Source organism: Onychostruthus taczanowskii, unplaced genomic scaffold (assembly GCF_017590055.1).
Source record: "Onychostruthus taczanowskii isolate IOZ18803 unplaced genomic scaffold, ASM1759005v1 scaffold174, whole genome shotgun sequence".
Taxonomy (NCBI): domain Eukaryota; kingdom Metazoa; phylum Chordata; class Aves; order Passeriformes; family Passeridae; genus Onychostruthus; species Onychostruthus taczanowskii.
In genome coordinates this window covers 306,732-329,374 of record NW_024498951.1, presented here as the reverse complement: position 1 = coordinate 329,374, position 22,643 = coordinate 306,732, and the positions used below count along the sequence as shown (strand labels likewise).

Here is a 22,643-nt window from a genome sequence, read left to right as displayed (position 1 = left end):
GCCACTGCCACAAGTAAAAAACTGCAAAATTTTAGTATTTCCTTTTTATTTTCAACATGTGGAATAATCCAGGTATTGTTCCACAAACTTAGAACTTTGAAGACAATAAGGCTCACAGTAAGAAACTACTGCAAGACCTCCAAACAGTGCCAGACAATGAGGGATCTAATTGTCATTATTCATGTAGTGGCAGTGCTCCTGACATGTAACAGAAAACTTGGATTTTCAGGAGCATATAGCTATATTCCCCAGAGAAGAGGTGTGTGGTGTTGATTTTACACAGAAATATTATATTTTTATTGTTAAACAGCCTTGCAAAATCATTTATGAAGCATAAAATCTGCACACAGCAAGGGGAATGTACAGATCAGTATTTTAGGAGGAAGCAGGCTGAGCCAGGATTGTTCTAACTGACAAATCTTTCTGCAACTCTGACCAAGGGACAGGAACTCCATGTGGCTGCTCTTAGTTCATTTCCCAATCATCTCTTTACTTGAAACAAGAGATCATTAATTCACAGGATTTAATTCAGTATTTTAGGACTTGCAAGCCCTCTGAAAATTCCTCAACAAAGAGATACCACACAACAGCACACTTCCACTCAGTGCATCTGAAGCCTACTGACAAGAAGTTCCCTTTTTTGGTTTACCACTTTATGTGATATGCAGTGGTATTAGTCCACAGGTCTTCCTCAGTGGCCAGTGTAAAACCACAGCACTGGAGCTTACTCAAACTGTCAATTTATTCTCCTCAAAAAACACTACAAAGCTCCCAGAACCTCCTCCTCACTTGTGGCAAGATTCATTATTTCCCCAGTGGCCAGCTGACCTGCATTTCAGGGTGTATTCTGTTAAGTCCACTCAGCGAGTATTGTCAATCTACATCTTAAGTGATCTCTTTTTGTTGACATAGAGAGCATCTAACCCTGGCACTGCAAAGATATTAAGGCTGCCTGGGATCTCTCGTCAAGGATCAGTAATGAAACCTTCAAACTAACAAAGAAGTCCTCCACAGTGACTGAAAATGGATCACCATCACCTTCAATGCCTGTCTGTATACCATAGTAACAGGTCCTTGTTCTTTTTCAGAACATCTAAGATATCTACAGTTGCTAATCTGTGTGTCTCCTTTGTTTGGCACACTGTGTGTGCTGGACACCAGTTTAACACGGGGGGGGTCATCATATTCATCTCAGCTTCCAGGAGAGCCAGGGTGAACACTATGGCAAGGTCAGCTCCAAGTTTGGACACCAACAACAAATTTCTCAAGGAAATTAGTAATCTATCCATATAATCTGCACTGAGATCTGCTGGGATAAACAAGTCCTTGTAATATTTAGCTCCTCCATGTTAACGACAAAGAAGTGAGAGAGAGAGAGTTCCACAAATAGAACTACAACATAAGCGAAGTATATATTAAGATATTTATTTTTCCTTTCCATATTCTCAGAATAAGTGAGATAGTTACACTGTTTAATGAAAATATGTTTAAAAAAGCCAACTAGAGAGGAAGCTGCAATCCCCAAGTGTTGTTAGCTTAGCTTGCTCTCTGCTCCTTGATATGGGTTAAAAAAATCCCCCTCGCAAAGTTCTGGGCCAAATCAATGGGTAAAAATTAAATGTGCCATCAGTTAGCAAAGCTTTTCAAACTGATTTTCCTCTCTACAAGCCTGCTCATAGAAAGGTTCAAGCTACTATCAGATCTGTTACAGTTCTGATTTTCAGCAATTTTAAGGCACTTTGTTTTGTGTAGCTCTGGGAAGCAATTCTCAATTTCTTCAAGAGCAAAGCAACTGGACTATACTTAGACTTAATAGCCAAATTATTAACAGAAGTTACCATCACCAAACATCTAGCAAAATGATTGAAACATACCGATCACATGATTTGACAAGTGAATTAAAAGCATTTGACAGAATCACATTCTCCTGCACCAGCCTCCCAGGAATATCTGATTTTCACACTTTTACAACAGCTTTTCCAAGATTTTCTCCCTTTAACATTCCTATAAAAGCCATTGGCATGTTCTCAAATCCTTCAGTGACTTGCTCATGGCACTTCACCTTCTCCTGTCAAAAATAAGAAAGAAAATTGCTGAATTTTCATCCATCAAAACTGAATAAATTGCAGCAATATTTTCTCCAGCATATACATTCCATTTGAAACACGCACGCTGGCTTGCACCAGGATAACTGCAAAACCAGGTGGGCTCTTGTGAAGATCTGCTTTTGTTGTAAAACCTTTTACTTGGAACCGTAACAGGAAGTAAAACATACCAGGACAGATTTATTGCTACTTGGTCCCCAAACAGTTGACAGGTAGGGGATTATTACCCAAAACCAGGCCTGTTTCTACCCATATAGAAATATGGAATTGCAAATCCAGTGATCAAAACCTGACCCATCCCAAAACCTCATGTTTATAAAAGCTAGAGCCTCTTAACCTTTACTGTCACACTCACAAACTGCTCACAGCAATGAACTTGGTTACTAACTCAGCCTCCACCTAGAAAAATAAAATACAAGAAATTCCCTATTAAATCCCTTTAAAGCCCAGCTCCCAGTACTATAAATTCATTCTTGCCAGTAACTTCAGCATGATACTACAATGGAAATCCTGGCCCATACTACAAATGACTGAATGAGAGATACAGGAATTACTCTAACTATGAAAATCTTCATTATCAGGTAAGTATTTTTGAATTATTCTGGAAGCATGCTTCTTCAAAGCTTACATGTATTCTGGATTATATCTGAGTCTACAAGTTGATATCACACGTCTCAACAAAACACACGGGATCAGGCATATTTACTATAGTTTAAGTGTCCCCAAGAGTCTCAAGGCAGGGAGAAGGAAAGCGTCATGCTGGGACCTCACCTGAACAACCATGACAAAAGACCTCTTGCAAAGATGGACTCTGCAATGTGAGCACAACTTACAAACAACTTCCTTGCTTCCCTACCTCCACGACCCACTTCAGCAGGGCCTGCAGACCCTCCTCCCGGCGGTTGCTCCATCGGCTTACAATAAACCCTTCCATTTGAAGCTCTTTGAAAATCATGGGAATCTGCATATAAGGCCCTGCAAGAGAAAAAAAACAGCAAGCCACCTGCAATATCAGTTTAATTCAGAAAAAGTCCCAATGCATAAAATGAGCTTTTAGCCAGTAAAGACCACTGGATCACTTTCTTTCAGCCAGAAGCAACAGATATATTTTCCAAAGATAATTTCCAGCACAAAAGATCGAAGATTCATGGACAGATAGGGACATGACCTAGGGAGACAAAGGCCTGATCCATAAAGCTGTGGAGCTAAACAATTCTGAAAACAGTTTCATTTAGAAATAAAGTGGCCTCAGCTTCACCTGAGAGACTTAAGCTGAATCTCAAAAATACTGTTTTAACACTTTGTTTGATAGCCTGATAGGCTCTCGTGCTCTCTCTAACTCTCAGGATCTAAGTTATAAATTCTAGAAAAACAGTTTCCTCAGTCACAAAAATGTCTGATAGTCTCCTCATTACCAAAAGCCTGTTCCACTTTTTTATAATGATCTGACAGTCCAAAGCCGGTCAGCTACCAAAGAGAATACAGTCCTCCTATTTCTTTTAGAAGAAAAATCTGAAAAATTTAATGCTATTGAAAACGAATATTCATTCAGCCACATTTCTCAGCAGTTTTATTAGCAGCTGAAATCTTACTGGGAAAAAAAAAAAAAAAAACAACAATCCAGAAAGCTTAAGCTGCATCATCTAAAAACCTGAGGGAAAACCATTATCTCATACTAAAGTACATACTACTGTATGAATGGCATCATGACACCACACCTGCCTTCTGCTGATCTATATTTGTTTCATAGGGCCATGTGGAGTCCTGTTTTAAGTATCTCAGCCACTCCTTCATTCCTAATCAGCTGATGTTCACCAGACAGCGTGCACAAAGGAGGATGAGTGCATGTACACACAAGGAGCATGGTCCCAGTGTCCCACATGTCCCACAGCAGTAGTTAGTTACCCAAATGTATACATACATACACTTAAAGGCACAGGGAAGTAAAGAGTAGACTGCCATTATGTATTTCTGCCATCACCAAAGACAAAGTCATTTTAGATACAATAAAGGCCCTCACCTTTCTGAGGCACAGAGTCATTGTACTGAGAGATAGCGCCACAGACTGCAATCCTTCCATATTTCTTCATTTGGTTGATAGCAACACTGGCAAATTCTCCACCCACCTACAAGAACCAGAGCATGTGCAGCATTAGAGACAATCCAGTGCATTAGAGACAATCCAGTGTTTAGCACTGACTGCCAAAATCTGCCAACGTTGCATTGTTGCACCAACAGGTTCAACTGAGGGAAGCGACTTCCACTACTCCAAAGACTTGGTGGCTGCAGAAACCCTTGGATTTAAACAGTGCTATGAGGACTCAATCTCACTCTTCTAAAAATTAGTTATGAATGTATGGAATTAGTTTTAATTCCAAATCTGCCTCATGAAGCTTGGTTTGGAAGCATCAGGAAGGACTAGCACACAGATCTCTCCTCCTAAGGGTGCTAAGAAGCACCAACTGCTTTTCCCATGCACCAGTCTGCAATTTTACATCTTTACATCATGGTGATGTAAACTTTTTACTTTATGGTTCTCATCTCCAAAATAGGCATGTGCTGTGAAAAGAAGCTTTTAATAGTGAAAACCTGTGAGAAAATATATTGCTGTGAGGAGCTCTGCACAAAAGTCAGAAGTGAGAATGAAGGGAACAGACATGACCATAGAACCTATTTAAGACCTTAGCAGCATAGGACGTGAAATTTGGAAGGCTAAGGCCAAGTGGCAGGAGCTCCTGCCACAGAGACAAGCACTTTGCCCTGACACCAAACATTCTTTCAATTGCCAGAGAAAGGCAAAACACCATGGCCTTCATCCCTGGATTAGCAGAAGCACTTCTGAAAGAAAGACATGCTAAAGAGGTGATGATGGTTTCTTTTAAACTGGGTAGCTAGCCAGGGAGTTTAAGGCCAGTATATCAGCTAATACCCCCGTGGTCAGGTATTATATTATCAGGTATGATACATATGTTAGTTGTAGTAGGAAATAAAAAGAGACAGGGGTAGTTCTTTATCTTGAAAGTGAACTGACACAATTTAACTGCATCCATACTGTTAAATTTTCTTAGCCTTCAAAACAAGATGTTCACATTCAAACACCCATCAAGAACAGTACATTGTCCCCATTAATTCCAGCTATATTTGAGAGATGTCAGAAGCTTTCTGAGGGCTGCTCCAGTAAATTTGCAAGTGGGCATTGCTACTGCTTTGTTTACAGGTACCAGTGCAGCCTCCACCACCACATAATGTGGAGCCACCCACACTCAACTCCCCTTTCAGCAATAGCAGAGAACTGCCTGTGGCCAAAGGTGGAGCCAGGAATGGACTGAATCAGTTTCATGTTACTGTGACCCTCACTTCCAAAAACGTGCCATGCTTTTCAGAGGTGAAGTAAAACCTCTCTTTGTTTACAAACAGTGCCAACAATCCAGCTTTGCCTTTTCGGTTTTGTTCTTTCTGATACTGCTCAAGTCAGCTGCAGAAATACGTGTGGGAAGGGAACAGAAAAGCAGTAAGCTCCTACAGAGACCATTGCTTGATTAAATGGATCTCCATATTGAAATCCTGGTGTAGACTTCAATTAGATGATTACAATATTGAGTTCCTGCTACAGTTTAAAGAAAATGACAGCTGCTCAAGGCAAGGCCTTCTCTCTGAACTTACATTGTCAAAGAAACAGTCATAGCCATCAGGAGAGGCTTTACGCAGTGCTTCATCCAGAGATTTAACAGTCTTGTAATTAAAGGCTTCATCAAATCCTATTTTTTTCAGATAGGCAACCTTGTCATCTGAGCCAGCACAGCCAACCACTTTGCAACCCTGCAAGGAAAGGAGAAAAACATTCATAAACATCCCCTGAAACAGAGGCTGACACTCAGTGTGCTAGGTGAAGGGCTCACCCTTAAAGTAAGGCTGTTGCCAGCATATGAGCTCCTGAAACATCCAACTAGATTTGCTATGTTCTCAGGAGCTTTTCCATCTCAAAACCCTAGTGTAGGCATGCCTTCAGGGATGCTTGTCCTACTGATCATTCATGGCCTTGTTGCCCTGTTTAACAGCTATGTCTTCTCAGCAGCAAGTATGAGCAGTTCAAGCCACTCACCCCAATTTTAGCGAGCTGCCCCACCACAGAGCCCACAGCGCCAGCTGCAGCATTAACCAGGACTGTCTCTCCTGGCTTCATCTTGCAGACCTCCAGCAGACCAAAATATGCAGTGAGGCTGCAAAAAAAAGGAAAGAATGTTCGGTGACAAATAAAAGATGACAGACACACAGATGTGACTTGGTCACATTGATTCAAAATACTGTCACCACCAGAACAAGATTAAGTTTTCCTATATTGTGAAATACAAAACTTAATCCAATCTTCTTAATTTGGCTTTTTCAAAGCCATCCCAGAAAAAAAACCCACAGATACACTGCTGGGAAAGAGGTTGTTTAGGCAAAAGTCTCTCTAAGGTGAAAACAGTTTTCATTGTGCTCATTAGTCAGAAGGAGAAGCATAGATAACTCTGTGACAACTCGAGTTACATACTGGAAGAGACAGTAAATCCACTGTAGACAGAGGTCAGTTGCCAGTTGGTATCTACTAGATTAAATTATACTCATCACAAATCAAAGCTGGCAGAAAAAGATAAAAAGGCTGAGAAAAACTTGCTGAACTGATGGGCTCACTGCTCCAGAAGACTACTGTGCTATGCTATCACTGAGTTCAACCACTGATCAACTAAACCTCAGCTCTAAGTGCCACATCCAGTTGTTTCTTGAGCACTTTCAGGGACAGTGAATCCAACACTTCCCTAGACAGTCTGTTCCAATGCTTGACAATCTCTTCTGTGAAGAAACTCTTCCTGATGTCCAACCTGAACATCCCCTAATGCAGCTTGAGGCCATTTCCTGTTGTCCTGTCACTTGTAAACTGTGAGAAGAGACTGACCCTAGAGATTTGGCTACAACCTCATTCAGGTAGTTGTAGAGAGGAGTAAGATCTCCTTTAGTCTGTTTTTATCCATGCTAAACAAGTCCAGCTCCTTCAGCTGCTTCTGCTCAGACTTGTGCTCCAGGTACTTCATCATCTCTGTTACCCTTCTCTGGATGTGCCCCATCAACTCAAAGAATTTCTGAGAGATTCCAACAGTATACAGATTCCAAAGCACAACACTTCTGTCTGCTGCAGTGCTATTTAAAGAACATCTATTTTGCTGCATGATACAGCATTTATCTTTTGCATTTTGGGGTTCATTCTGGAAATACAGTGTAGCAACAGAGCCCAATCAGTAAAAGCAGAGTCCTAGTCCAGGTGCCAGTGAAGTTTGAGACTTTCCACTGAGGTTAACACAGACTAAACTAGATTATTTCCAGCTCTTCCTGGATCCTCTTTCTGACTTATTACAGCTCCTCAAGGAGAGGCACGATAATCTCCAAGGCAAATTTTCTCTGATGCTGAGGATGGGCTAAACTTCATGCCCTATACAGGACTAGGGCATCCAGAAGCACACCTTTTTTACTAGTGTGAATAGGCAGTATGGTGGTACAACAAGACAAAGGTCAATACAGACAGGAAGAAACCTCCTGCACACCAAAATCCAGGGGATAGTTGCCTTTTCATCTCCAAACTTACCCTGGCATGCCAACTGTTCCAAGAGCGAGAGATTTCGGGAGTGATTCTGGCCAGTTGGAAGGAAGGAGTTGTAGGTCTTTCCCATCAGAGATAAAATGAGTTCTCCAGCCCCTGTTAGCCACGACAAAGGCCCCCACTGTGAAAGCAGGATTTTTGCTTTCTACAACCCTGTTAAAAAAAAAAAAAAACAAAAAAACAAAAAAAAAAACAAACAAACAAACAAACAAACAAACAAACAAACCATATCTTGTTAGAAACAAATCAATACTGGCTCTTTCATTCTTCCTGTGATTCAGAAAAGAAATATTTCACATCATGATTTTTAACCCATACCTCCTGATGCTGTAGGTGTCAAGTGTCTTGCCTGAAATGTCCACAACCTCTTATCATGAGGGAAATACCGGCAAGACGATTTTAGATTCAGCCCCGCCCACAATAAACCAAATTTTCACACACAAGTGCCAACTGTTTCTTTGACTAGCACAAGTTTGGTTTGAGATCAGGCTTCTGTGAGTTAGAATGCAGGAAAGTGGATGCTGACATTGAAGCATGGAACAGCAAGGAGTTGCTGATAGGCTGCTGTTCTCAGAAAAACCTGCACCTAATTTAAAAATTGAAGATCCTGAAGATGGAACCTCTTGGGGTAATGAAATCAGAAAAAAAGCAATATCTAAAATCAGGGAGATACCCATATCAGCATCTCTATACCAAATGAAAATTCCACTTTCTTATCTCAACAAGAAAACTGTGTTGGCAAGGGGTAGATAAACAACTTAGAATTATTAGAAACAGCTGGCCTTCTGTTCATCAGACTTGGTTGTTAATTTACCCCAGCCCTCAGTGTTTCTGCAGAGAAGCATAAGAGTCAAAGACCACAGGTGTTCCTAGGCAGCAACTTAAGAGGCAGCACAGCAGGAACAAGCCAACAGAGGGAAACGTGTGCAGCTACATTACCACAAGCTTGGGAAAAGGATGGATTTAAGGTTATATAACCCTTTGGCTCGGGCTGTATCTTTGGCGATGCAGAGATATTTTCCAGTGGAGTAGATAGCATGCATGGTTGCAGACATGCAGCTACTACCACATCAGGTTTTAAAATGTGAAGTTCAAAATGCACGTCAAGTACAGTGGTTGGTCCTTTACACTTGTAAAAATTGCCTTTGAAGACATTATCACCAGAAACAACACACAGAATTTATAACAGGTCTGTATGCTCTCCAGAAAGGCAAAAGATATTCTTAGAGGAAAAACATTCCAACCACTTACAGGTAAGAATGTCAGTAGCAGAAGTATGTAGACATAAGTTAAGGATGGGTAACATAGGCTGCAAATGTCTGGAGTGTCAGCACATTCCTGTTGTGATCTGCCATGCACACTGATAACAGGAACTGAAAGTCTTACCTGGCAACCTGCGTGCCTATCATTATGTCACCTTCCTTCATGTCCCTTCGACTGTAAGGTCTGCAACACAGACAAACACAGCTTACTGCATGCAACTTTAATAATGCTCCAGACACGCTAGGAAGCAGTTTTCTGTTTGACCCAGAAAGAGAGTATCTGTTGTTGACAGATAACAATTAGCTTGTCATTGTAACAGCATAACCAGATGTTTTCCAGAGCCAGCTACTTGGGCATCCTGAGCTAGAGAGCTGGTGGGATGAAAGCATTAATCTTCCCAGCATGGTCCATCACTCCAAGAAGCCTGAGACTCAGAGAACTATTTCTGAATTTAGTGTCCACAATGCCTCTTTGAACTACCCAGTCTCCCTGTGCTTTAACTACCCCCTATTGGGTATATCAGCAATGTCCAACTTAAAATGTGTGTCCTTGAGTACAAGTTTGCTAAGTTAAATTAAGCAGGAACTGCTACAAGACTGTAGTCTCATTTGAGTACATTGCATTCCAGTTGAAGACATAACAAGGAACAACAGCTGATTCCAAGAAAAGTCTAGGGCAGCAGAAATGTTACCCCAACATCTAGCTAAATCTGGCACAGCTCCATATATTGAGTCTTGTAATTCACATACATTTTTTTAAAAAGCACACAAAGGCACTGGGACACTGACAGCAGCAGTGGGTGCTGCCCAGTGTTGTTTGATGTTTAAATGGCAATTCAAATGAAGCTCTTTAGCCAGAAATTCAGAAAGGACAAAAAGGTATACCTCATGTAAGGATCAACACTGAGAAACACTGATTCAAGCAGCAACTCTGCAACGAAAGACAAAGCAAATTCCTGGATATTAACAGTGCAGTAAAGCATAGTTTCCACAAGTCAGTCTTTCAGCTAAATTCATATGAACTCCTGACAGGTCAAAACCCCCATATCCTGTCTTTGTTTAGGAAAAACCTTCCAGAAACAACTACAACATTCTTTAGTTTTGGTTTATAGGTATGCTGTTGAAAAAGAAAATTTCTCCAGTGTAGCTTTAGCAAACTATCTTATTTTCAACCTTGCAATTTTGCATGTGTCTCCTCTCTCTACAGAAGAGTCAAGCAGCCAGAATTCCTAAACAAAATTCTCATTTAATTTCCATGTATATAAAATGTCATCCCATGATTCAGCCAGAAGAGGGTGGCACAGGTCAAATACAAACCTTGGCTGCCTTAAACAGAAGGCATTAGTTTAGCTTTTCTAAATAGCCTAGTCCACTTTACTGTCTCTAACAATGCTAATTCTTAGGAAAGACATTGTTAAACCTGTTTTAAACTTCTCATGTACACAGTATTTCTAGCAGTTCATCTCCACCTACTAATATTTTTCATTGCCTGTTCTGCAGCAGTCTAGCTGGAAATGTACTCAGATGTAAGTACCTTCCCATTACTCGAGAGTGAGCAGAAAAGCCACGTATCATAACAAGGAAGGCCAATGCCTTTAGAAGTGTCATTGTAGTGTGAACTTATGCCTCATTTTGCTTTAGGGATTAAAATATGAAGGAAAAAAATACTCCACGTTCTTAAATAGGCACATGCATTACATTTTTAAGTATATCCGTAAATGTAGGAAGAAATCCATTTTCAAATATTTAAGTTGTAAACATAATTGGTACTTTAATGTCCTTCTGCACAGTTCCTTCTACACACCTTTTAAAGTGTGGCAAATGTTGTAAATGACAAGTGGTGGGATGAGTCTCAAGAAAATACTGTACAAATGTCCATGTGAAACCAAAAATCAAAGTTCATTCTTTTATCAACAGCTATTGATATGATGGTAAGTTATCATATTCCTTAATCTTTTCAAAACAGAGAAACACAGGAATAAAAAATGTCTTTTTTTTTTTCTATTTATATTCAACGTCTCTTCTTGTTGCAACAGATCAAATAAGCTAAGGAATGCTAAAAAAAAATAGATTTTGAACGAAGACAGAAATCATGCCATCTTTCATCTTCAGCCCCGAGGTCTTTCAACTGCAGGCTCATTCCCAGTGCAGGCACTCCTTTCTCCCCAACGACTATTCTCAATATTGTCTCTATCAGCATGAAAAACTCCACTGAAAACCTACTCCTATAGGGTATCGTGTTCTCCATCTTTTTCCAAAGATTTTGAAAATTAAAGTAGATAAAAACATTTTACTAGTAAAGCATGTAAGAAACTTAATACAGTTACTTCATTGGTTCTGAGTCAGAGTCCACTTCTCTTTTTCTGCATTAAACAAATTTCCTTCTCCTTGTGGTTGTTTGTTTTGAGGCCACACCACTTCGGTGATTTTTTTCCATTTGCAAACACATTCAAATGCCTTTGTCATCAGGTAGCAAGTGTAACTAGGCAGCAGAAACTGTGAAAAGTGGCCCCGCTTGCTGTGCAATGGACTATAGAATTCAATCATTGTTTCTAAGGGCCTTATCAGAAGGCAAGGTGTCTTTGAAACCACCAACCCCATCAGTACACTTCTTCAGCAACTGTCCTTCTCCCTTAAGGTGCATGGGTTGTGTGACAAGCCAGCAATTTTTGGAATTCCAAAGAGAAACATGCAGTTTTATAGATCTACAGCCACACATCAATAATCATATAACCTCCACAAAAATTAGTAGTAAAAAGTAGTGCTCTGCTCACCTCCATCCTTTAGATTTGGTAGCTCTATCTTTTCCAGGTCAAAGTCACTGGTTTTGGGAAAACCATCAAAATGCTTCTTTAGAGCCCATGCCTTGGCAATCACCATCCTGTGTACAAACAGACAAAGCACACCTGTCTAAGCGATGTCCAACAGTTCTGGGCTGCTCATGGGGCTGGTTTAGATTTCATCAGAAAAAATACCTATCTCAATAATGTGCCATCACACAAGAAAGCCTCTGCTTGTCTATGGTAGTATCACCAGGTTAAGAAAATGTCAGAAAAGTACCCTTATTGCATTAGCAACCCAGACCTTCCTGTGACTTGTCAGACCTTTCTGCCTGCTGGCAGCAAGTCCTCATGTGGGAAGTCATCCTAGCAAAATGTACAACTCCCACTCTAAAGATACTACAGAAGGAAAATCTACTAGTTCTAGGAGGAAAAAAAAATATTTAGAAAATAAAATTTAAAACTTATGTCTATTGTCCCCATTACCTGAGATGTCTACTGAACCTAAACTTTTACAAGTTTAAACCAAATGGCAAATGAGAAAAACAAAAGTAAGCAAGATCTCTTTCTGTGACACTCATCATATTGAAAGAAAACACTTCTCCATTTGCAAAGCTTAGAGCTTGGAACTGGGAGCACTATTATCCATACAAGACAGAAACAGACAAATTACTGCCATTAATTCTATCCTCACAGGTCCTTTTCCCTTCTTACCCCCAAGTGAATCAACAAGAATTAAAAAAGAGAAGTTTATACTTAGAGCAGGCAGGCGAAAACTGGGTCTTCTGCTGAAAAGTCAACAACCTTCTGCGTCCGCTCAGTCACTGGCTGGACTCCCTCAGTCACACACACTTATAAAAGAATAAAAGGTCTGCTGTCGGTAGGTACCACTCTCAGTACACTTTCTCGGAAGTAAGTAAACATAGCATAAGGCACACCCATTATGATTCACCTCCTTCCCATTAAGATTTGAGATCAACCCCTCAAACCCCCCCAAGTTCAGTGCCCAGCCAGCTGCACAGGCATGTTGTCAAGCATGCAGTGCTAAATGCATAAAACCTGCGGTTCTAGAATCCACAAAATACTGCAGTCGGGAGACAAGACTATCCACCACAACAGGAATTTCTTCAAATTACATTTTACCCATCGAGCCCTGAAACTCTGAAGAGTTCTAGCTCTGTGCAGAAATACCTAATTAAAAATTAATGTCCATTTCATTGCTCAATTCATACTTTAACACAGTAAATACGTTCGCCACTCATAGGGTGCGCCCTGACATGTTCGCTGTTCGCAGCACAAGGAGAGCTTGCGTGGCTAAGCCTCTATCTACGAGCCACCTTAAGAAACAACAGCAAATTTTGGCATTTTGCCCCAACTATGTTGCAATGAGGTATGTAGCAAGGGAGAAAACTCTGCAGGGGACAGTCTTCAGCTTTTGTTCTTTTTGTGAAAACTCACAAGTACAATATGAAGGGCGAAAAGTGTAAAGAAAGCAATATATAGCAACAAAACCCATGAAGACAGAAGTGATAATTAGTACCAAGGACCTGAGGGAAAAAAAAGCAAAACGTGTTTAAAGATGCACATGCAAGGATCAGGGAGAACAGGACACTATTTAGATAAAAGAGTCTGCCAAATCCAGAAACTAATCAGCACTTGACAATTTTCTGTGATGAAACAGAGATATTCCGTGTTCCGCAATGACAAAGAAACACAATGAAAGTGAAGGTTTCCTGCACCAGAAGTGTGTGCTAGGGAAATCACCTTTCACAAAATGAAATATCATCAAAATCAAAGCATTCCACAGTAGGTAAGTGGGCCAGCATTTGTATCTACTGCTTTAAGCATTTGCTTTGGTACCAATAGTGTTTGGCTGTAACAAAAGATACCATGACGCTGCAATACCAACAAAGCAAAACGAGAAAACATGTTTACAGGAGCAAAAAGTGAGTTCAGAAAAACACAAAACTGATCCCACTCACTAACTTACACTCATAAGCATTGAGAGGGATTTGTCCCACCTATGTGCCCTGCATTCAGATAGGTACCCAAGTGGTCCAACCAGGAATGAGCAGGGACAAAGGGATGCTGGCTAGGCTGGCAGCCATTCACTGATGCGCCATTTGTAGCCCCGGGGAGCCAACAGTGATTCAGAAATGCTTTGTCTTCCATCCTGTCACATGTTTGTGAACCATCAATACTGACTCCCTGCTTTTTGTCTCTTTTGTCTGTATGCCTCCAAGGCTCCAGCCCTGTTCTTTACTGTCCCACTATCCCATCTTAGTAGCTTCAGTCTTCACGTCTCAGTACAGGAACTTGTTACTTGCTCCGGGTTGTCCTCTGTTTTCCCTACCTGGCCCTTTCAAACGTGCTGTAATCATGACGATCTGCAAATCTACGTGCCATCAGTACTGCCCATTTCTGTCTCTCTTCTATTGTTTCGTCATGCGCTTCCACTCTCAGATCTCCTATTCACATGAATCCTCACCTTCCTATCAAACATCCCTACTTTTTGGAATACACGGGCTTTCTCTGCAGCGCAGTGATCCTGCTTAGGACCAATACTGACACACTCATTTCACTAAACCCTTTTTTGTTATATTTAGGCCTAATTTTGGAAACAGGACAATTTTTCTGTCTACTATTTCTCTTTTTTTCTACTGCAATCACATCATTATAGCCACTTCAAGACTAGGAGACTTTTCTGCAGGTCATAAAACAATCCCAAATCAAACAGAAAACAATACAGACACATGTTTGATTAATGGATCCACAAACTAATTTCCAGGTTAACAAACCAAGATGATTTTGTATGTTTAGATATAGAATTATAAGAAGTGGTAAGGATTACATTGCTTAAGCACATTAAATAACTCCAAATGATAAACAGCAGTGAAACAACATTTGTGAGTTCCAGCTAAATTTTACTGGACTAAGTATGTCATAGCCACAATCTCAGTTCCAAGAACAGTAACTTGCTCTTGTAAACTGTAATACTATTTTGTTTTCAATGTCAGTAGGTTTGAATAATACATTTCTTTTGACATTTAATTATATCTTAGCTAACCACGAGTTTTGTGACTTTTAAAAAATTTTGTAATTAACTGCATTTAATTAGTTAAAAAAGTTTGACTGTGATTTTAGCTGGTTTTTATTTAGATCTGTATTGGCTGAGTGTCAGTAGAAAACCCTGAGAAATTACCTCACTGTAACTGCAGGAAGGAACTCCATGGACCCATACCTCTTAGAGAACCTAATCAATAGTTGAAGAACAAAATTCAACGAAGAATTATTCAATGGTTATCAATTAACCAGAGATTAATTAGAAGTCACAGAACAAGAAAGATAAGGAGTCAAAGCTCTATACATCCCAGAAAACTTGACTAGCACATTGCAGGAGAAGCAAGGGAGCCATTTCGTAGCTGAGTACACCCCAGAAAACTTAATCAATAGGAATTGTCTAACCAGGACAGTAAATTTAATAAAGCACTGTTTAGCTGGATAAAACTTGGGTTATCCATTAAACAGAGATAGATTAAATGTTCTGGAAGTACTTAAAAGAAACAAAACACATATACCATGATGCAGTAAATTAGATAGATTTTTTGGAGTGTCTATAAAAAATCTTGAATGTTATAGTGTATATAAATGCCTGAAAATTGTTGTTTCTTTGAACATGTCTCTGCAAATAAATTCCCAATATGTTTGAAATTTTGACTCAAAATTGTTATTAGGAATGTTCCTCTAGCAGCATTTTGCTGGTAGATTTAAAACTTGTTATAAATGAAAATTGCGAGTCAGCCAATTTTAATAAAAATATGAAAGATAAAATTTATTTCGCGACCGTAATAACAGTCTGATAGCCACTACCAAAAACGGACAGCGTATCACCCCCGGTCGATGATACGGGTGAACGAGAGGAAAGCACCCCCTCACTGGTGCCTTGACCTCCCCGTCCACACCAACTGCTTCGAGGTAGCAGTTCTTATACAGTTTATTTCGCCCGCGGCAGAAAGTCTTTGTTTCTTTCGGAGTTCTTCATAGTCATGTTGGTTTCTTTCTCTGGCTTGGGCTGCACAAAGCCTTCGTCTGGGAATAGAATGATGCACTTCCCTGGTTCCCGGAATTTGGCATTTGGATTCAGGGTGATGATGATCCTGGCCCCCCCCTCAGATAGGCATCTGTCTGGGCCATCAGCACCTGGCGTCTTTGGGTGTAGGTGCTGTTGAATGCTCATCCTTAGTGCAGCTGGAGTCCTCTTTGGATGCAAATGCCGTGATATCCATCTGCCGTGGGTCATCTGGCCAAGAATTCCCAACCTGAAGGAAAAAGGGATTCTTCCCCCCCTTCCACAGTTTATTTTATACCCCTATATTTCATACAGCGTTTATTTCCACAAATTACTGACTATATTCCTAACAAACTCTTTGTTTCACTTCTGTGTGTTTTCTGTATAAAGTGTTTCACAGACCATTATAATCATTACAGTAAAGAGACTGCTATGATAACTTGAGAACGAACAGCCCAGGGAGTGATAAGAAGACGGCATTAAAAATAAGGTGATGCATTTCTGCTTGATTTTCTTACAAAAAAGAATAATCAAAGCCTTTGCTGAAACTGAAGTCCAAGACAGCATTTATTCTGATGTCCTTGAAACCCTCCTTGCCCTGTGGTCTAGCCCATCAAGTTATCAAATAACTAAGACTATAAAGGAAAGAAGTAATGGATTGGGAAGTCCTGGCTTTTTGCACTAACAATATATGTAACAAAGAAAGGATCCCACCTGTGTTCAGACACTGCAATTGCTGCAAACTACAGCAGAGCTGAACATGAAAGCAAAGCACCTTCACACAGGTAATCATAGCTCAGTTCCCAAAATCAGCATGAATAAGGAGGTTCACAATTCAGGGGAAAATGGAAGAGAAGGAAGAGGTGAAAACTGGAATACCATAATACATACTAGCAACTAGAGAAGAAGACACAGACAAGTCTGAGAAAATTGAAATCATTTCAATAGACTGAAGAGCTAATATACCTGAAATCTGGGAATCATCACATTAAAGCAGAAAAGCAGTAGAGCTTTCAATACAGCATGAGTCAAATCAGAAAAGTTTACCTTTCTTAAGTAACCTCAGCCGTTATTCCTGATTGGTGTGGTATGATTTCCTAGCCTGCACTCACCCAAATCTAACCTTGAGGACAAAATCCTTTTAGAAACCTGTCAGTTACATTAGTTCAATTCAAATTTTGGGTTAGCTTAACAGCTCATCTTCCTGACAGTCACAATTTGCAAGACATGATTGTGGTACTTTTCCTTTTATCTCCATTCTGAAGCAGTTACACACTGGAAGAAAAGGGTGTGAATAAAAGCTGAGTAAAGTGTATCTCAGACATTAGTTTGGTTTAGATTGGTTCTGAGGAGAAATTCACCCATCACCACAACAGCAAAGCTTATCTGGTAATCATCATCTTATCTATTTTCTTCCCCCAGATCTAATTTATTAATCTTCTGCAGCCTTTTAAAACAAAGTGTCAGAAACCAGCATAAGGGACAAATTGTTAAAAAAACCCCCTCAAACAAACAAAAATACCCACCAAAAAACAACAACAAAAAAATCAACCGACAAAAAAACCCCCCCAAACTAACATAAAAGGAGTTCTTGGCAGTAGATACTGCCAAGGAAGTAATAATCCAGAGGCTACCTCAGGACTTCCCATACACATACAAGGATTACCAATTACCTGGGAATGAATATGGCCTCAAATCCCATGTTCTTACAAGCTTTAGCAAAAATTGCCAGCTCTTCACCTCTGGCTTAGTTCTTACAATTCTTTCACAATTGTATTTTTTTCCCTGTAGTAAGAACAAAGTAAAGGCAAACCACTCCCATGCTACTTTTGGCAGAGACCATACTGCAAATATCCACACAAGCATGACACTGCATTATGAAACAATAAGGCTGCAACTACACTTATGCAATACTATCAAATCTGGGAAGAAGGTCAAAGATTGGAGGTGACTACTTTTCATTCTGCTAAATGACTGTGCAACCCTGCACTTTGTTATCAGGCTGCAATTCCAACAGAGGTTCAAAGGAGCAAGTTCACACAAGGAAGTGAAAAGGAAAGTCAACACTGACATAAATTGGTCAGGAGATCTTTCTCCTTTTTAATGCCTTTATTAAAGAGATTCAGCTCAGGTAGGGAGAAATCGACGGGTCACGCCCACGCCGCCGCTGTCCCCAAGAGTGGCACGGAGGAGGAGGGTGATGCAGCTCTGTCCGCTGGTCTGCAGGCAGAGCTGGGGACTGCGTCCTCACGGGAGATTGGCAGATTCCTACTTTTCAGTCCAACACTCCGGGTCCCCTCCTTAGTGAGCATCCTTTCAGGTCAGGGTGTGAAGAAAAAAGGATCCAAGCAGGCACTGGACTTCACGCCCATCCTTAGACATCACCTAGGGTCCCCTAATTCTATATTGGTTCGTTGTTTTTAGGGGTTTTCCTAGAAAACGGGAAAATTTCGGAGCAGTGCCTTCCTCATCTGCATACGAGGTCTCAGGCCACTCCCGTTCTCCTGGGCTGCCGTGTCCAGGTGTAGCTCCGGGGCAAGCATTGGGAGGACAATGGCTAAACCACCAACCATTAACGGGCAATTAAAGAACTCTTTACAATTAAGCTAATTTAACAGCAACTGGTCCCACCGGTTTTAGCTCTGTAACCTTAAACAAAAATAGGTAACTTTTTATTCATAACAAACACCATCACAGAAATAGGTCAGCTGCATTCAGCTTTCAGAAACTGCATATAAAGTAAGACCTTATCACTCTCTATCTGAAAGGAGGCTGTAGCCAGGTGGGGGCGAGTCTCCAAGTAATAAGTGACAGGATGAGAGGAAATGAGATTTAATATAGGTGCTATGAAAATAATCTTCAGAAAGAGCTGTAAAGCATTGGAACATGCTGTCCAGGGAACTGGCAGAATCACCATACCTGGAAGTGCTCAAAAAACATGTGGATATGATACTTGAAGACACGTCTACTACATAGATAAACTACATTCATTTACTGGTGAACATGGTGGTTCTAGGTTGGACTCAATGATCTTAAAAGTCTTTTTCCAACTTTAGCAGTTCTATGGTTCCATGGGGTACAGCAGTTGATGTAGGCTGACAAAAGAAGCTGAAACTACTTAAAGGGCCAGGTGTGCTTTCACAGTCACTGCATAGCACCCTAAACTTCTTTTAGGCACGTTTTTTACTTCTGCCTTACTTAAATGTTGATACAGGACAAACACCTGCTGTAACATCAGTAAATACAAAATTTTACCAAAGCTGTAAAAAAACATCCTATAGTTCAGTTTCACTTCTTAGATTTGCAACAACAGGACTGTCACTGCCCCACAGAGAGAAATGTTTAATCTGCTTGATTTTACAGCTGCCAAATAAAACTTTGAGCATTTAAAAGCACAGATTTCTGCAAACGTTAAACACCCCCCTGCAGTGTACACATCTCTTGCAGCATAGTGACTAAGTGAACTCTGAAGTGACAAACTTCAAGCTCATACCCTCAAACACCAGCGATCTCTCTGAAGCCCCCTCCTGGATTTCTGTAATGTAACAAGGGTAGTTTCACCGCTGAACAAGTTCCTGCTTGTAACATGCACAACCAACTTCTCCCTCAAGATGGAAACGCGCTGCTCAAGCCTGCTTAGCATATACATACATCTGATCTGGTATCTGTTACCCATTATCTTGCAGGATTAAGGACACTGATAAATGAAAAATTAAAGGGACATGAGGAAAAAAAGAAGAGGGATGTCAATGAGAGTCCAAGGAAACAAATTTTAAGAGTGGAAGCACAGATCAGATTACACAAAGACATGTGAAGCTGTAGTATTTTGAAAGAGAAAGATTTCACAGTGTCTTCAGGCAACCTGTTCTAATATCTGACTTTGACATCAGGGCTCTCCATGTGCCATTGGAAAACACTGTTTAGCAAACAACATTTATCATCTCTTACCGTGCATTCCCCTCAGATGAGGTGGGTTCCATCCTCTTAATACTGTCCTGCTAAGCAGCTAAAGATGGCAGCAGAAACAATAGATTTTGTTTCTGGATACTGAACAAAGCCATTTCTCTCTTGGTTTTCCTTCATCATCTCGGTGACTCTACACTGGATTTGTTCACGTGTATCAGGGACTTTCTTCTACTAGGGAACTGAGAATGCTGGATGCAGCTGGATCCAAGTTCAGGGTAGTGGGAAAAGATTCTGTTCTTCCAGGTCATGACTGGTCATGACCAGGTCTTTCATAAGGATATCAAAAATTATAGCTTGTAATAGGCTGCCAACTGGACTTTGTCCTGTGGTGGACAATCCTCCAATTTACGGACAAGTTTAACTCACCAATTTGTCCCTGAGGTAGGGCTAGATGAACACTCACATTTACAAACCATAGGAACTATCTCAGTCAGAGCTCACATCCATGACCAGTGTTGATCAGTGGCAAGACACAAATCTGTCAGGTGTCACATGCCACTGCAGGATGGCTTCTTTATCATGATTCTGGGACGCCTAGGACGGCATTTTTCATAGATGCAATCCTACCACTAGACCTTCACTTACAGTGGGAAACACTTTGCTACTCCAGTTCCCACTCTGCTGTCCATCCACTCTAAGGGTGTAAAAAGAGAGGTGGTTTGCCATTGAAGACTGAGGCAAAAAAGTTGTTGAGTACGTCATCCTCATCCATTGCTACTCGTTAGCCAGTCTTGCATTTCCCACAGTGGTATGTGTGTGTATGCTTTCTTTGACCTCTCCTGTCAAAGTAACACACTTGTAGACGCCCTTCTTGTTATTCTTCACACTCATTGCCAAATTCAGCTCCAGATGCCTCCTGGCCTTTCTCAGCCCATACCTACACAATCAGCCTCCCTATATTCCCAGATACCTGTACCTGCTTCCACTGCCTCTGCATGTCCTTCTTGCCTTTTTGTTTGACTCACCCATGCTGATTTCTTGCCTTCCTTAATAATTTCTTGTGACTGGGGATCGCTAGCTCTTGTGCTCTATGGAAGGTGTCCTTAAAAATATGTCACCTCTTGTCCAATAGAGCAGTTTCACAGATTCTACTGACTAGCTCCTTGAACAGCTGGAATTTTGCTTCCCAGAAGTTCAATAAAGTTACTATATAAAGAATAAAACTGCTCCTAGATAGCCACCTGCTAAAAATATATTTTCCTTCCTCAAACCACTTGTTATACTAATTCCAATGTGCTAACTGCATGTTAAACAGCTACAACTGGATTTTATATTTCTTAAAATGAAGCACTCAAATTTAAGCCTTATGACATCAAAGCTATTACAGACCTACTTAAGAACTTATTTCTTAACACTTAAGCAATTATTTTTCTTTCCCATGTCATATGTTAAAAGGGAACAAATCTGGCTGTCCTTATAGCATGAAGCCTCTTATATCAGAATTGGTTCCGCTTTATTTCCATTTCCTTATTTCAGGCTGCGGATAACTTGGATGGAAAAGGAACAGCTGGAGCAGGTACAGTACTGGCTCCCCAGCTGCAAGCTCCATCAACCACACAATGAGAATAACTTTGGCCATTTGAAGAACAACCAGGTGCCACCTTCAGTGTAGTCCAAGCAGCCAGTTCTAACGGGAACAAACCAGGAACCCTCCTGCAGGCAAGAAACACTCAAGCACGTTTGCCACAGCAGACAGACTCAAAAATAATTAGGGAACATTTTCAGTTTGCCAAATAAAGAGTGGGTTGCATAGTTACACAGTATAAATCTGATTCTTGTCCAAATTCAAAATAATTTTTCCCAGTAGAGGTTCCAGATATAAGCAAGTGAACTGCAGATAAGGGACCATCAAGTACTCTTAGCTACAGTACTTCCATCAGCAGTGCTGTCACACTAATGCCTTAAACAGATGCATCAAATATAATTCCTGAAGCAAGCAAATACACTATATTTTTTCCCCTAATGTAATGCAGACCTGCAGTCTGAATTATTTCAAATTACTGAAATAACATTAAACTCAGTAGTCCAGGACACCAAGTTTTACAGCAGACCTAAGCCATAACAGCAGACAGCTTGAGCCCGCCTGCAAAGACCTGGTCTATTTACACAGCAAATTAAAAAAAAACTGTTTTGGTTTAGGATAAATTAGGGGAAATTTTTAAAAGGGAGTTTTTTAAAAAAAAACTTTTAACTATTTTTTTTTTAATATTGGGTTTGGGAAGGAATTTTTTGGAGGAGTATAGTGGAAAATAAAACTTATTTATTAATAAATAATAAAATAATATTTTTTAATGTAAGAAAAGAAAAGAAAAGAAAAGAAACTAGGTAGTGTTGTGGAGGGCGTTGAGCTTTTTTTGTAGATTTTGGGGGTTTTGGACGCTGGGGGTTTTGGGTGTTTTAGGTTAGATTTGGAGTTGGTCCAGTATCTTCGGGGGAGGGTAAGAAAGAGGGAATGAAAGAAAAAGAAAAAAAATAGTGTAGAAAGTAGAAAGTAGTAAAAAAGTAGCTATTAGCTAGTAGTCGAGGTAGGAGTAAGCAAGTAAGTAAGCAAGCTAGTTAAGCTAAGCAGCTAAAAATTAAAGTTAAGGTGTTTGGTTATAATTTTTTTTTTGTTTTGTTTTTTTGTGGTAAGACAGATGGGGGGAGGAAAAGGTGTAGTTGTTAGACACAATATACGATATTGGGATAAAGGTTGTTATTTTATGATATTTTATTTTTTATTTTAATATTGTGAATATATAATAAATAAACTTTTATGTTATTTATATTTTTGATATTTATGTATTTTTTTATTCTATTTGTTTAGATTTTTGATATTTATAGGGT

General features: G+C 40.1%; 1 protein-coding gene across 1 annotated transcript; it reads right to left on the bottom strand.

Moving 5' to 3' along the window:
* Window positions 1-1,863: 1,863 nt before the first annotated feature.
* Window positions 1,864-12,575, bottom strand: PTGR1 (prostaglandin reductase 1). The gene is made up of 10 exons (XM_041400187.1): window positions 12,539-12,575; window positions 11,777-11,883; window positions 9,888-9,933; window positions 9,127-9,186; window positions 7,726-7,893; window positions 6,208-6,325; window positions 5,769-5,924; window positions 4,126-4,231; window positions 2,962-3,080; window positions 1,864-2,068 (listed from the first exon to the last, which is right to left on the bottom strand). The coding sequence occupies exons 2-10, from the start codon at window positions 11,880-11,882 to the stop codon at window positions 1,958-1,960; spliced, it is 990 nt and encodes a 329-aa protein (XP_041256121.1). The 5' UTR covers window position 11,883; window positions 12,539-12,575; the 3' UTR covers window positions 1,864-1,957.
* Between the last annotated feature and the right edge of the window lie 10,068 nt (window positions 12,576-22,643).

Bases quoted from the DNA above. Each gene is read 5' to 3' on its own strand.
- PTGR1 (XM_041400187.1), bottom strand. From the start codon at position 11,882: ATGGTGATTGCCAAGGCATGGGCTCTAAAGAAGCATTTTGATGGTTTT. The intron at 7,894-9,126 runs GTAAGACTTTCA...TTTTTTTAACAG, and splicing joins ATAGGCACGCAGGTTGCCAG to GGTTGTAGAAAGCAAAAATC. The intron at 4,232-5,768 runs GTAAGTTCAGAG...TGGTTCTTGTAG, and splicing joins ATGACTGTTTCTTTGACAAT to GTGGGTGGAGAATTTGCCAG.